Source organism: Xyrauchen texanus, chromosome 34, assembly GCF_025860055.1.
Source record: "Xyrauchen texanus isolate HMW12.3.18 chromosome 34, RBS_HiC_50CHRs, whole genome shotgun sequence".
In the NCBI taxonomy this organism is placed as follows: domain Eukaryota; kingdom Metazoa; phylum Chordata; class Actinopteri; order Cypriniformes; family Catostomidae; genus Xyrauchen; species Xyrauchen texanus.
Genome location: NC_068309.1, coordinates 22,003,035 through 22,018,948, shown reverse-complemented (window position 1 = coordinate 22,018,948; position 15,914 = coordinate 22,003,035). Strand labels below are relative to the sequence as shown.

General features: G+C 37.7%; 2 protein-coding genes across 2 annotated transcripts in view; both read right to left on the bottom strand.

Moving 5' to 3' along the window:
• LOC127627450 (pyruvate carboxylase, mitochondrial-like) overlaps positions 1 to 8,002 on the bottom strand; it is a 165,741-nt gene extending 157,739 nt beyond the window's left edge. The window contains exon 1 of the mRNA XM_052103834.1: positions 7,634 to 8,002. The gene's annotated coding sequence lies outside the window, so the exon portion shown is untranslated. The remainder of the gene's footprint in view (positions 1 to 7,633) is intronic.
• Positions 8,003 to 9,008: 1,006 nt separating this feature from the next.
• LOC127627452 (calmodulin-1) lies at positions 9,009 to 13,947 on the bottom strand. The gene is made up of 6 exons (XM_052103837.1): positions 13,621 to 13,947; positions 11,636 to 11,666; positions 11,396 to 11,539; positions 11,192 to 11,298; positions 10,934 to 11,069; positions 9,009 to 10,667 (listed from the first exon to the last, which is right to left on the bottom strand). Exons 1-6 carry the CDS (start codon positions 13,621 to 13,623, stop codon positions 10,639 to 10,641), a joined length of 450 nt encoding a protein of 149 aa, XP_051959797.1. The 5' UTR covers positions 13,624 to 13,947; the 3' UTR covers positions 9,009 to 10,638.
• Between the last annotated feature and the right edge of the window lie 1,967 nt (positions 13,948 to 15,914).

Genomic DNA, 15,914 nt, shown 5'->3' with positions numbered 1-15,914 from the left:
GCATGTAGTGTGCACACACACTTACCCTGAAAGTGACTTCAGACCATAAAGTACTGACTGCAAGATTTGCCTTTGCCATAATCTACACTACGTCTATGGCTCTAGGACAAATCTTTATTGTAAAAAGAAACAAAAAAGGCCATTGCAAACCAAACGTGATTTCTCGGAATGATTAATATTTTGAAACAATGGATTCCTATGAAGCCATTCACACCTGGTGTGAACATTTGTGTGCTGACAAAAGCAAATGTAATATTTTATATTTACGGTATATCATCTTTACGTATCTTGTGTTTTTCTTTGCCAAATATTACTATTGAGTTGGTGCACTCTGTATGTATATCTTTGTATCAAAGTGCCTTTGTATCCCAAAAACGTGGTAATTTTGGTTGGGATTATGGTTTTATTGTGTTGATTATATAGACTCTTGAAGCATTTAGATGTAGTCAAGTTTATTTAATAATATACAGGGTTGGAGCAAATGTATTATACAAGTAGATGTACATGGAAATAAGATACAGTCAGTATTAGATAACATGGTTTTAACCATTAATATAATTTTTTACACTCAATTATTTCTAATCACTCCTCAGACTGTGTATACATGATAATGCTGTTGGTCAACTTGTCCTGTAGGTGAATTGCAATAGTTTGTGAAATTTGAGTTGTGCCTCAAATGTTTTCTCTCTCATTGAACAAAATCAACACACTCGTCACAGCTAAAACTTAAGGACATGGCTCGCTAGAGAACTCGCTCGCTTGTCATTCGTATTGCGATTCCATGGTTGTTTACTTGTCACGTTCTTCTCATCCATGAGCGAATGGCAGACCAGCTGAAAGGTGCAAAACTGGTTGCATAAGAGAATATTGCAAAAATAGGTGCTCAAAGGTCTGGCTACTTTAAAGGCAGGGTATTTGCAAAACATATTGTGCCTCAGATGTAAGGGAATTCACTGTACATTCACACAAAAACTATACTGAAAACATCATGATGAAACCAACACAAAACTCCTTAATAAAAGAGAAGGCTGCATGGGATTATATTTATGGTGGCCCATTTCACCAGCTATTTGGTTTCCCAGTCTGACAGGTCCCGTCTGTTCCTTGCACTTTGTTTTCTCCTGAATAAGGAGCAACACCCTGCCAAAAAAAAAAAAAAAACACACAATACGGTGACTGTGCCCTGACTGGGAGCAAGAATCTGAGCCTGATACATGAGCTCGACAAAAGAGGCAAATTTGTGTGAGGTTTTAGGAGAGAGAGAACCTGGTGATGTGTAATCAGGCATATAAAACAGTAAGGGGGTGAGTCTGTATGATTTGGTAGGAAAATCGTTATGTTTCTGACTGTAAACTAGTGGATCATCTGACTGTAAACCATTTACAAAAAAAAAAAAAACCTATAGAGTATGATGATCAAGGCAAGGGGCCTTGATCTATAAAAGAGGACTAAACTATACTGAAAAGAAAACCTGAGCAGATCTTTTTACAAACTCACTCACAGCCCCATTTTGTGTTGCAATGTTCTGTGAGAAGGACAAAGGGCAATTTATTTGCATTTACATTACCAAACAAACATAAGAGAAGGGGGACATCTGGGGATGTTCATAAGGGTCATATTATCAGACACCTGCTGCTTTTCATAAAGAATGTTCCATAACTGTAACTATGCCTAAGCACAACTCCAAGAAGATTTTACAACTCCTGGAACCACAACAATACAGCCATAATCAATGCTGAAAATTAAAAAGTAGATATTACGGTGCCTGGCAGCTGTACCGCATGTTTTGATATGCTATAATTTGATCATATTAAATCAACATGAATGCATTTTCAGGCAGCCCAAGCAACTCTGATATGAAAAAGAAATTGTGCATTTAAAAAAAAAAAAAAAAAAAAAGAGTTTACTTGATTTTTACTAGGGATGCACCCTAGGTGTTATTTTGTCATAAACCATACATCATCATATGGTCTCTGTTTAAACACAAAAAATATTTAATAAGTAAAATTTGTTTAGTAATTATCGTCTGCCGATAATTATCGGCCAAATAAAACCAAAGGCAAACTGGTTTTAAGCTTGAAAATGATGATCCGAAATAACGATGGTTGATTTGTAATGCATCATCTTCACACATTGCAAAAACTCTGAATACAAACGTACAATGCGGAAATAATGATAGCAAAATGGAGAAGGGTTCGCACTCCTAAGAACAATGTAAAATATAATTTTTATTCTTGTTCTCACATTAGAGGAAAACCCGCCATTACAGGCATGACAGTTGTGAAAGCGCGGCACTTTCCTATACATGAGGTGAAACCATCCAAAATGCTTCGAAACCAGAAAACTTTGACTTCTGAGACATTGGTATGGTATACGTTAAGGCTTAATGATTGATTGTGTTGAGACTGAAATAGTAATGGGGTTATGCGTTATTACAAAGCAGGCAACATTTAAAAATAGACTGCAATCAATGATTCGTACCTCTTTTTACAGTTTTAAAACAAAGCAAAACAGGGATCTGATGTCAAAACATGGTAAGAGCAAAATATCATAAAACATAATAGTTTTTGTTCAAATCGGTATGAGACAAAGATTTTCATATTGTTGCATCCTTAATTTTTACCTTTATGTGACCATATTTTTAACCATAAAAAAAAAAAAAAAAAAACAGCTTGCCATCAATTTGTAAAAAAAAAAAAAAAAAGTTAAAACATTTTTGAAAATGCCATTTTTGCCCCATGTTCTAGGGAATGTTAGAGCACAAACACAAAATGCTTTATGATTAATGTTAAACAAATATGACAGAAAAAGCACCTTATGATAAATAAATAAAAATCCAGAAGTTACACTGGTGCTTAGGCTTAAGCAATCCACGTTGTGTCGAGTGAACAGACATTGAAGGCAAAACTAAAATGGGGCCTTCTTGGAATCATTACCCACAAGAATGACAGAACTGGAATTTCTAAGGCACTTACGGAGGTATCTGGAGATCCAAATCCCACTGTATTTGTATTGAGCCAAATAATAAATGTTAATAATTCAAGCAAAACTGTAGGCCACTTTGGGATGCATTAAAAAACATTTAAATGTGCTATATGTAAGATTGACAACAAGCGTTTGAAATGGGTACTGCACAAACTTGCTCAAATCTGGCAACCCGTCGGTGTTGAAATCCTATTGTGAGTGGGAAGGATCACACAGGCAAAAACATAAACAGAAATTCCTGCCTGGAATGGAAACTTCAAAGTAGAATATACTGGCTTAAGCATTGTTTTCAGAGAAGCCAGTATTCCAACTTAGCATGTTTCCTAATTCTCTAATGCCATATTATGGTCATTTTATGATAGCTCAATTTGTGACATACGGTTTATTTTTTAAACCACTCCACATTTTCTAACCTCTACACAGATATAATTTTAGCAAACTATAGTTTTGGCATCTACTTTGTGCATAAATTGTGGAGCTCCACAAGTCTGGTTCATCCTTGGTAGCAATTTCCAAACAACTGAAAGTAGCATGTTCATCTGTACACCATGGGACCACGCAGCCATCATACCGCTCAGGACCGAGACTCACTCTACATCCTAGAGATGAACATAGTTTGGTGCAAGAAGTGCAAATCAATCCCAGAACAACAGCAAAAGGACCTTGAAGATTCTGGAAGGAAACAAGTATCTATATCCACAGTAAAACAAGTCTTATATCGACATAACCTGAAAGGCTGCTTAACAAGGAAGAAGCCACTGCTACAAAACTACCATAAAAAGCCAGACTGCAGTTTGCAAGTGCACATGGGGACAAAGGACACATTTATGGAGAAATGTGCTCAGGTCTGATGAAACAAATTTAACTGCTTGGCAGTAATGACCATAGTTATGTTGAGGAAAAAGGGTGAGGCTTGCAGGCCGAAGACCACCATCCCAACCGTAAAGCATGGGGGTAGCAGCATAATGTTGTGGGGGTGCTTTGCTGCAGGAGGGACTGGTACACATCACAAAAAAGATGGCATCACAAGGAAGGAAAATTATGTGCATATATTAAAGCAAAATCTCAAGATATCATCCATGAAGTTAAAGCTCGTCGCAAATGGGTCTTCCAAATGTACAATGACCCCAAGTGTACCTTCAAAAGTTGGGCAAAATGGCTTAAGGACAACAAAGTCAAGGTACTGGAGTGCCCATCACAAAGCCCTGACCTCAATCAGATAGAAAATTTGTGGGCAGAACTGAAAAAGCTTGTACGAGCAGAGAGACCTAAAAACCTGCCTCAGTTACACAAGTTCTGTCTGGAGAAATTGGCCAAAATTCCAGCAACAATTTGTGAGAAACTTGTGAAAGGCTACCCAAAACATATGACCCAAGTTAAACAAATTTAAAGGCAATGCTACCTCATACTAACAAAGTGCATGTAAACCTCTGACGCACTGGGAATGTGATTAAACAAAAGCTGAAATACATAATTCTCTACCATTATTCTGACATTTCACATTCTTAAAATAAAGTAGTGATCCTAACTGACCAAAGATAGGTAATGTTTTCTATGATTAAATGTCAGGACTTGAGAAAAACTGAGTTTAAATATATTTGGCAAAGTAAAGTAAACAAAGTAAAAAGATGGCATCACAAGGAAGGAAAATTATGTGCATATATTAAAGCAAAATCTCAAGATATCATCCATGAAGTTAAAGCTCGTCGCAAATGGGTCTTCCAAATGTACAATGACCCCAAGCATACCTTCAAAAGTTGTGGCAAAATGTTATTAAACAGAAAATATATTAAAACAATATTAAATATTACTCTTCATTCAGTTCTTTAACAATCAAATTTTACAGATTTTATTAACAATTATCCAAATAATGTAAAGTTTTAGAAAACTATTATATGCAAAACAACACTCAAGTAATGAACTTAGCTAGCATCTTTTAAAAAGTTTAAATATGCAAGTCTTTTTAATTAAAACAACAGGCAAAACACAGAATGGCAGAGGGCCTCTATTCTGTTTATGTAAACGTATGTCCATTTTAAGTGAAAATTATTGTGCAAAACAACAGTGCATGACAGCAGTAACAGAACTAAATCCAACCTCAAACTGTAAACAGATGTAGCCTCAAGTGAAGAACAAGTGTTGCAGAGCTAATGTAATTGCTATACAAATCATATTGGACGGCTTTCTATTCAAGTACAAGTCACAGGTTTCTCTACAAGAACAAAAGTTGCTAAACTTTGACAGTCTCTCCCGTCAGAAAGATCATCAAGAACATGAGATTCTGCACTGAACAGTCTCTCATACTCTGTGCTAGTGCTTGGGGCAGATAAGTGCCTGTGTGCAATATGCGCAAGCAAAGGAAAGCCGTCTTTGTTTATGCGCCAGTAGTCAAGGGGACTGTCGCTTCTAGCAATGGGTAGTTCAGCTAGATACGTCTGAAGTTGTGGTGTAGCTGCGCTAGTTGTGGCACTGCTGTGGATCGGGGTGCTTTCCTGTAGAATCTCTTGCTGAACTCTGTATATTGAATTGGATGTCGTGTTTTTAGGTGGCGTATCAAACCTGTTGTGGAAAAGTTCTTCGGCACGGTACCCCCTCTTGAAATTTCTGCTGAACAAACACTGCAGATCGCAAATTTGATGTCCTTATCAGAAACTTTGAAGAATTTCCACACCGCTGACATGATTGGCCTTTGTTGGGTAGCGGTGATAAGGGCTAGATCGATCCAGAGTGAAATCTGAGCACTGAGGGGCGGGCTGAGGTGGTATATATTTTTGGTCTTTTTTTCTCTTTCGGCCAAAAACCGAAAATTCTGGCAGCCGAAATTTCGGTGCATCCCTGATGGTTACCTCTAAAGAAAGATGTGCAGCCATCATCGCTTTGCATCAAAATGGCCTCACATGCAAGGAAATTGCTGCAAAGAATATTTAACCTGACAGAACCATTTACCGGATCAAGAACTTCAAGGAGAGCGGTTCAACTGCAGTGAAGAAGACTTCAGGACATCCCAGAATGTCCAGCAGGCACTGAATCATGTCACCACCAGTGCAGCGCTTGCTCAATATTGGCAGCAGGTTGGTGTGAGTGCATCTTAATGCACAGTGAGGTGAAGACTTTTGGGAAATGGCCTGGTGTCAAGAAGGGTAGCAAAGAAGCCACTTCTCTCAAAGAAAAACATCAAGGACAGACTGAAATTCTGAAGGAAGTACAAGGATTGGATAGCAGAACACTGGTGCAAAGATATCTCTGAAGATATCTGAATATCTTCAGATTTCTCTGAAGCCCCCTTCCGACTGTTTGGGACATCTGGAAAATCGATAATGCGGAGAAGAAAAGGTTAACACTATCATGAGTCCTGTGTCGTGCCAACAGTGAAGCATCATGAGACCATCTACGTGTGGGGTATCATTTCATCAGAGGGAGTGGGCTCTCTCACAATTATGCCCCAAAACACAGCCATGAATAAATAATGTTATCAAATGTCCTGCAAGAGCAACTTCTCCCAATGACCCAGGAGCAATTTGGTGATGATCCGTGCATTTTCCAGCACGATGGAGCACCATGTCACAAGGCAAGAGTAATAATGAAGTGGCTCGGAGATCATTACATTGAAATTTTGGAATTCAAATCTCCGGATCTTAATCCCATAGAGAACCTGTGGTCAACCCTCAAAAGGCGAGTGGACAAGCAGAAGCTCACAAATTGTGATCAACTCAGAGCACTAATAAGGCAAGAATGGATTGCCATCAGTCAGGCTTTGGCCCAAAAGCTGATATCCAGCATGCCAGAGCAAATTGCAGGGGCTCTGAAGAACAAGGGTCAACACTGTAAATATTGACTCTTTGCATCTATTGAGTGTTTTTGCCAATAAAAGCCTTTAAAACGTATGAAACGCTTATCATTGTTTTCCAGTATACCATAGAAACATGTGAAAAAGTAAATCACAAATACTGAAGCAGCAAACTTTGCTAAACACAATTTATGTCACTGCCAAAACATTTGGCCTCGGCTGTAGTGAGGTGCCAACCTAAACAGCATTTTTGAGCATCATGGGGGCGTTTCAGGTCTTCACAGCTCAGCTGGCTCAGATATGAGACACTTGTGGCCACTGACAGAAAGATGGACAGTGCCATCGACTTGCCAACTTGAAATCGAAGCTAATGCGCACTGGATGCCCAGTTTCTGATCGACAGCAGCGGAGTTCCTTTTAAATTGTATGTGCTACAATTGAAGGTTTAAGTAGTGTTTGGTGATGTGGCGGCGAATAGTTTATAGGTCGAACAAGTGAGCTAAATCCATCAGAATGCCAAGCTGAATTCATTCATTTGGCACATGGGTTAGCAAACAGAGGAAAGCATGAGAGTGCAATGCCCTCTGTTCACATGCTGCGCGATTTCAAATGCACAGACTTTCTTTAACAACATGTAACATCAATATTTACCACTGTCCGTTCACAGCAAAAATCGCACTTATGATCAAGTTAAGACTTCATGCAGCTCCAATGCAGCTCGTGTTTACTAGCACAGCAACTTATTACTTCATCAGATATGATGCTTATTATGACACACAGCTTATGACAGCCGTCTTGCCGTCTCAAAAACATATACTCATCTTAAAAAGTGTATTTAAAAAGGCGAGAATACGGTCTTACCTTCTTATTCTGGTCTCAAGACAGTAATGGTCTGGCGTCCAAACCTGTTCCTCTAAAAAACGTTCGACGTTAAGTGCGTATCTTTCTGTGAATGGCAAAAGTACGTCGCGAGCGTAGATACGTAGTGAAGTAATGCACCTGACCCGTATTCGCCTATTTACATTTCCAGTGCGTTTTATCTCTGCCGATAAGTCCAGATCTCTAGAGGACGTGAAGTCGATAAACCGTGAGCCAAGGGGCTTCCAGCGTTTTCACGCAGAGGAATTTAAGTTATTTAAAAAACCTGAGCTGACTTGCCCTACCCTAAATTACTTGCACCCTAGTTTTTACCCCGTAACAAATTTCTTGAATCAATAATCCACCCATCTATGTACTGGCAAACTATTGGTTTATGTTATGAGACTGACATCCACCCATACGCCTTACTTTTCATTGATACGATTGGTTGTCGCTGAAATTGGTGGAGCATTATTGGTTCTCCCTCATGTCAATCAAAAACAAGCTCGGCTACTGGACGGTTAGGAAAGCCAAGTATTACGTAGGCGGGACAAAACTACAGAACGAAAAGGATTACTGCATATTTCCGTATTTAGACGACTATATCGCTCTTGCTGTTAATTTCTCACATGAAAATGTCTATAAATTATATTTTTTTCTTTCAAGTATGTGCAAACTTCTGGGTTCAATACAAGTTAAGCTCATTCGAAAGCATTTGTGGCATAATGTTGTTTACCACAAACATTTATTTCGACTCGCCCCTCAAAAAAAAACGAGGTTACAGTGAGGAACTTACAATGGAAGTGAATGGGGCCAATATTTGGATGGTTTAAAGGCAAAATGTGAAGCTTATAATTTTTTTAAGCACTTACACTTACAAGCACTTCCTCTGTTAAAACGTATGTATAATTTAAGCTGTAAATTACCATTTTTTACTGTCGTTTCTGGGTTTTTCAGCGTTCAACAAGGATGGTTATAACTTTACACAGAAAAGTTTAGTAAGCAATTTCATTAAACTTAAATCACGTTAACATGCATATTGTTTGTCTTGTGTCTATACTTTTGAAATAGTATTTTGATGTTTACGGATTGGTCCCATTCCCTTCCATTGTAAATTCCTCTCTGTAACCCAGATTTTTGCTTTTTTTTAAGAGGGGAAAGTCAAAATTATTTTTGTGGAACTTAACATTATGCCACAAATGCTGTCGATTGCGCTAAACTTGAATATTCCTTGAACAGGCAGGTCAACAGATATGCTTTGAACATGATGGCTCTTGATTTTACAGAATATGTCATACAAATAAGGGCTAATGTTGCAGAGAAATAAAATAACAATGAACACAAAATTATGCAATATATTATGCACAGTACAATAAACTTTGCTTCCCCGCTCAAACTATTTTTTAATAAGAAACCCATGCAGGTTTACAGTTAGGCAACAGCATTATGAACAGAAAGCATCAAGTAATTTAGAAACAGAGGTCCAAGACGTTTATTTAGCAAGAAAACCAACAGATTTCTGCAATGGAATGCATACCCTTTCATTTTTTTTCCCTATATAATCAACCTTATGGGCAACAGAAAGGAGGGGGGAAAAAAGAATCAGACAGTAAACTCAGATCTCAGAAAAAAAAATATAAAGGTCATAAAAAAACACAACAGTAGAATAAGTTAAGAACTGGGGCAGAAGATACAATACTACCACCATGTCTGTGATTCTACCATTAAGTGCTGTTTGTTTAACCTTCGCCTATGAATTTACTAAAAAAAGATCATGACAAAGCATCTGTTTTTGCAGGTATCAAGGCAGACACATTCTAACTGGACAAGCATTGCGCACCACCCCAACAGCTAATTGCCACTGTGCATGGACCGCAACTGTAGAGACATGGAAGAGAATGTGCCATTTTTTTTTATGAGAAATGAGTCTAAAAGATCATAAAATGCAGGTGCTTTGATGTATACAAATATACCAAACAGCCTGCAGGAAGAATTAGCACAGCTTAATTTTCTCTAAACAGCAATGATCCACTGATATGGTAGGATGCAAGACCATATTTTATGTTGAAAACTATTCTACATCTTCAGTATAAGCTCCGCACTTACAGAACTCAAACCAAACATTAAACCTCTCTACACCAGTCTTGAACAAATAGGTGTCGTTTGCTTTGGGCTTGTAACATTAGTGAGGAAAATGTATGGTGAAAAAAGATCAAAGACTTTTTAACTTTATATCTACTAATACAAAAGGGGCAAACAAGTAAACCAATAACTGAAATAATTGGTCCCAAATTAACCATATCTGGATTAGTCTACGCAGGTTTGTCTAATTGACTTAATTTTCCTCTTACATATTAGTTACGCGGTCCATAAAGAACAAGCCCTATACCAAAACGTAAACAGCGTGGCTCCATTTAAACCCCACTAAAAGCACTCGCTCAGACACACAGATCTACACTTACAACGCATTCACGCTATGACATGAAAGTTTTAACCATTGTGTTATATAAAGCCCCTGATTTTCCATGAATGGTTATTCACCATACAGTTCTAAGACCACTGAGCAGAGGTTGCATGACAAACATGCAGTTAAAGGAGAACTAGCAAGTTAGAAAAAAAGGCAAGCTGGAAAAAAAAACAAAAACAAACATGCCAAATATAATTAAAGCATGCATTGCTCTTGTCCATATAGTATGTCACACAATCATTAAAATATTAATACATGTGTTACACTGTTGTTATCACCATCATATATGCAAGATTTAAACTTTGTTGTGCATGTTAATATTTTCTTTCAACAAAAACCAGATAACGAATGGGAAATGGGGGGAGATGTAGTCAATAAGGTTTAAAAAACAAGCAGAGCAGAGGGTTGATCAAACTAAGGGAAAGTGGAGGAGAGTGAAACTAAATGCAGAGTAAGAGATTGGTTGTGAATGCTTGTTGAAGGTTGACAGTGAGATTGCTGCCCACTGTTTGGTCTGTTGTGCTCCTTTTGGTTTCCAGTTTTACTTTGCCGTCATCATCTGGACAAACTCTGGAAAAAAACAACAACAAAAATTATGAGTTAACCATGCATTTCTTTACAAACTGATTTAATATATATATATATATTCTACATGGTACAAAATGCAAATGCCCCATGATAAGCGGTTTACTTTTTAACTTAAAACAACTAATAAAAACCTCCAGAACCATATGCTTAGTGTTCAATCAGACAGCATGCACAGCTAAAAGTATATTAAAAAAATATAATTAAGACCTCTATACTTTAGTATCCATGATATTAACTTTTGAAAATACCTTCGTAGTTGACCTGACCATCACCATCAATATCTGCCTCTCGGATCATCTCATCCACCTCCTCGTCTGTGAGCTTCTCCCCCAGATTTGTCATGACATGACGCAGCTCTGCTGCACTAATATAACCGTTTCCATCCTGTCACACATTAAATAACTGGGTAAGGACAATTTTCTTTTCTACAGCAGAAATGCAGTTTTGGTAAAATTAAGTGGCATTCACAAGTGAGTGTTTGCTTGCAAAGAAAACCACATTAATACCTTGTCAAAAACTCTGAACGCTTCTCTGATCTCCTCCTCGCTATCTGTGTCCTTCATTTTCCTGGCCATCATAGTAAGGAATTCTGGGAAATCAATCGTTCCATTACCTGAAGGGAAACAAATTACATATATAAAAAGAGAGATTCAGCAACAAAGCTGTGGCATTCTTGCATGTGTAATATGTTTGTAGAAGGAATTCATTACCATCAGCATCAACTTCATTTATCATATCTTGCAACTCTGCCTCTGTAGGGTTCTGGCCCAAAGACCGCATGACGGTACCCAACTCTTTAGTAGTGATGGTGCCATCACCGTCCTTGTCAAACAGTGAGAACGCCTCCTTGAATTCTAAATTTTTTTTGGATTATTTCAAAAATTGCAAATTGGAAAGGATCATCAATTATTCAAAATGCTGGTTTAACGAGAAGTAAAAGCTCATCTTACCAGCAATCTGTTCCTCTGTTAGCTGGTCAGCCTATAGGTGGAAGGGAAGGGAACACAAAAAGAAACAGATTTATTTCCAAATGTTTTATGACTGTTTGAATCTTTACTAACATGTTTAAAGGGTCATGATATAAGGAAAACAATTTCACTTGATCGTTTGATATGCAAGAGTTAATTGTACTATAAAAACACACTTTCAAAACTTCCTCAAAACAAAACATTTTTTTAAAGCAAGCTGCAAAAATGGCTCATTTGGATTTCTCCCTACTTCGTGACATCACACAGATGAATACATCAGCAAGATATCGCCTACTTTTACATCATCACACCCTTATCCCATCCACTGGCACTCAGCCAGAAAGGTGAAGAGGAGAGATCAGATGGGAGAACTGGGTCTCATCAAGAGTAAACGGAAAATGGAAGATGAGTAATGTTGCACCTGTGGAGACCTGCGTCTCTGCTTTGGCTTCTATTAAAGCATCCCAACATCAGGAAATTGTGACTGAAATTTAACAAAGTTTCTGATCGCATCAGTGCAAAATGATGCATGGGTGCATGTTTCACCACGGATTGTATTATAGCACATTTCAGTGTTGACTGCATGCTTGTTTGGCTCATTTCAGTGTTTATTATATGGTTTCAGTTTATATCTGTATTGATTGCTTATGAACACTTCACAATATGATTCAAGCTTTGCAAAGGAACTGTTAATGCATAATGGGGCAGTTAAAACCAGAACACATAATGTAACCAATTCCATTCATTAATGCTTCATCTGGCATGACTGTTTGAATTTGATATAGTATGGTGCTACTGTGCTTAAGTGAACATTTTGATACATTCGGATGAAATGTCTTGGATGTACATTGTGTGTAAACCCTGAAATAATTTTTTTTTTATTGATGTGGAGCTGGTTCATTTTCTTTTGATTGAGTTTCAAATATATATGCTGTATTAGAGGGGCTGCACGATTTTAGCCAATAATAACAGTGGGCAATAACGGTTTGATATAAATATCAAACATTCTTGCCAGATGAAACATTAATGAATTACACTGAAGTTTAAAGGAGACACCGAGGACAAAACCGAGCTTTTCAGACAGGGGGCTAGAGACAGGTTCGAAAATGATCAAATATTACTAAAGTATGGCGGTGACTGTGCAAAAAAATAAAATAAAAAATACAACTGGAAATCAGGGGAAATAAAATCCTATAGAAAACAGTAGCATCTCATGACTTTGAACACTTGATAGGTTGTGTTTTGCAACTTTAACGATGTCATGAAGGCTACAACGCCCAACTATTGGCTCTCTATAACAAACCAGTCATAGCATGACTACACGGTTTAAATTTTTACTTTGGCTAGTTACTCAAGGCATGACCACGTCTGTATTTGTGTGTGTGTGTGTGTATATATATATATATATATATATATATATATATATATATATATATATATATATATATATATACAGTGTACCGATACGGAGTTTATATTAAGAGGCCAATTAAATGGGCAAAAGTGCGTATGCTACGTAGAACTACATGTAGGTTGTGACCACACCGATCACATATTTTAGAAAAGGTCTGTTTTGCACAATGTAGAGTTTTGGTCCTGTGTATTCTCTAATGTAAATGAGTTTGATGTGTTATCAAGCCGCTGACGCCGACACGAGGCTAGCCAGCAACAAGGAATCGGTAAGGGATGAGCTAACACAGCACATTTTACGCAACAAATCCTCACAAAGATCAGCAATATGCAAAACGTCACACGTTTAAGCTGTTGATTGTGCATTACGCAGGGAGAAAATTAGGTGTAGCCCGTTTAAATAACGTCAGCCCGGGAGTTCGCGCGCCCTTTCAATATACTGACGGTTAGCTCGCGAGTGGCTAAGCTAACACTAGCACATTCACACCTATCGAAGCCATTTTTTGACCGCGTAACACTTCGCCTATAAGGATGAAGGATTATAAAGGATTACTTACCATGGTATGTGAATAACGTTACTCTTTACGTAGACGAAATATATGTTTAACACAAACGTTTGCTCTCCACCCGTGCGATTGCCAAACACCTCTTCCACTATCGGCTGCTGTGCGCCCAAATTTCAAGATAATTACGCCTCGGTGCTTCGGTCCAAAGTGGGACGTCGCACTCCTTGACAACAAAGGCGTTACTATGGTCTCCCTACGCCGTGTAGCCAAAACGAAACAACTCGAAACCGCTTAGTGAAACGGACCTGTTTTCGTTAATAAATCGGTATATGAAATATGCTATTTGTCGATTTTAGAATATCAATTTTTAATACGCGATAGCATACAACAGTGGCTTTCCAATTTGAAAGGATGGTCCGGAGAATTTATACGTATAAGTCTGATGGCACTCGTCAGCTGACATTGGAAATGTTATTTGATTGGTTTTCAGCCACCTGCAATGCGTCAGGGAGCAAGTATAGGTCTCTGCAGAACAGTAATGGGTGTTTTCAGATCTGTGGGCGTTTTCAAACCGGGACGAGCGTTTCTAAACTAACCAGTGAACGTAGGGGATTACAATATAGAAATTAGTGGGCGTTTCCAAACCAGGATGGGTGTTTCTGTAAACTAACCATTGAAAGTAGGTAATCTCAGGCTGTGTCTCGTTTGGAAGGCTGCGTCCTCCGGAGGTCGCGCTGGTCGGCCGCATACGTCATCGAGTCTCATTTCAGAAAAGCGAGTAGGACACATCGAACATCTTTTCTTTGAATGTATGTATGTGAAGTTTTTTTGGATTGATGTGGAATATTTATTTAATATGTTGAGTGGAATTAAGATTAGTATAGAGAAAAGAGATGTTTTTTTTTTATTATGAAAAAAAGATATAGACAAGAGTCACGATTTTATGTTAAATTTGATCTTATTACTTGGTAAGTTTTACATACATAAATGTAAATGGTCTTAAAGTATACCTAACATCTACCATTTTAAAGCTGATATGAAGATTTATTTTGAAACACTGAAAGGACTCTCAAACCGCAAAGCAACCAGAACGATGGATATCCTCAAAGAATTAAATTCCTCTTCTTTATTTTAATTATACATGTATACCTCCTTGACATTGTTGGGGGTTTTTTTTCTTTCTTTTTTTCTAATGTGTGATTGAATGTTCTTTAATTTCATTGATATGAATGTTATCTTTAATGCTCTTCATTGATGATTTGTAATCATTTAGAACAGTATATATGAAACATTTGTATCTATTGTATTTTGTCATATAATTTTGGAAATAAAAAAAAAGTAGGACACATCGAATGCAGCCTTCTTTCACGGGAATTCGGAGGATACATAATGAGATGTATCCTTCATGGGCACTCACAATCCACAATTCATTGCTTCAATGGAAATTTAAAAATGACGCCAATTTGCCCGTAAATATGAGGTTTAAATGCAAGTAATGCTAATTCCCAGGTTAGAGTACCTCAGTAGATGGGTGCAGAGTATCATGTATAATTATATTAATATATTTTAAAGGAGAACGCTACTGCAGCTTTCAAAGGACGCGTCCTAGCATGCAGCCTTCGAAATAAGACACCTATAAATCAGTGGCCGTTTTCAAGTACGATATTTCTAAACTAACCAGTGAAAGTAGGGAATCTCAATGTAGAAATCAGTGGCCGTTTCCATGTTCGATGGGCCCGTTTTAATCTAACCAGTGAAAGGAATCTCAATGTAGAAATCAGTGGCCGTTTACAAGCACGATGGGCCTTTTTAATCTAACCAGTGAAAGGAATCTCAGTGTAGAAATCAGTGGCCATTTCCAAGCACGATGGGCCTTTTTAATCTAACCAGTGAAAGTAGGGAATCTCAAAGTAGAAATCAGTGGGCATTCTCAACCACGATGGGCGGTTCTAAACTATACAATGAAACAAGTGAATCTCATTATAGAAATCAGTAGGTGTTTCGAAACCAGGATGGGTGTTTCTAAACTAACTAATGAAAGGGAATCACAATGTAGAAATCATTGGGTGTTTCCAAGCACGATGGACATTTCTAAACTAACCAATGAATGTAGGGAATCTCAATGGTTTGAAAAGCCCACTGATTGTGAAAAGCCAATTTTTGTTCTGAAGAGAGAAGTTCTTATAGAGACAGAAGTAGTGAGTTGACAAGTGATTAGTGCTGCAGATGCCATAAACACTGGCATAATGTCAGAGCAGATTCATCTTGAGAGCCATGTTTCTGTTACTATAACGCAGTTTTAAGTCCTAGATTATATATATATAATATATATATATATATTCGGT

Excerpts from the sequence above, each read along its gene's own strand:
- LOC127627452 (XM_052103837.1), bottom strand. Across the intron at positions 11,299-11,395 it reads AAATGAAGTTGATGCTGATG|GTAATGGAACGATTGATTTC; the intron begins GTAATGAATTCC and ends GTTTCCCTTCAG. Across the intron at positions 10,668-10,933 it reads TGGTCAGGTCAACTACGAAG|AGTTTGTCCAGATGATGACG; the intron begins GTATTTTCAAAA and ends GTTTTTTTCCAG.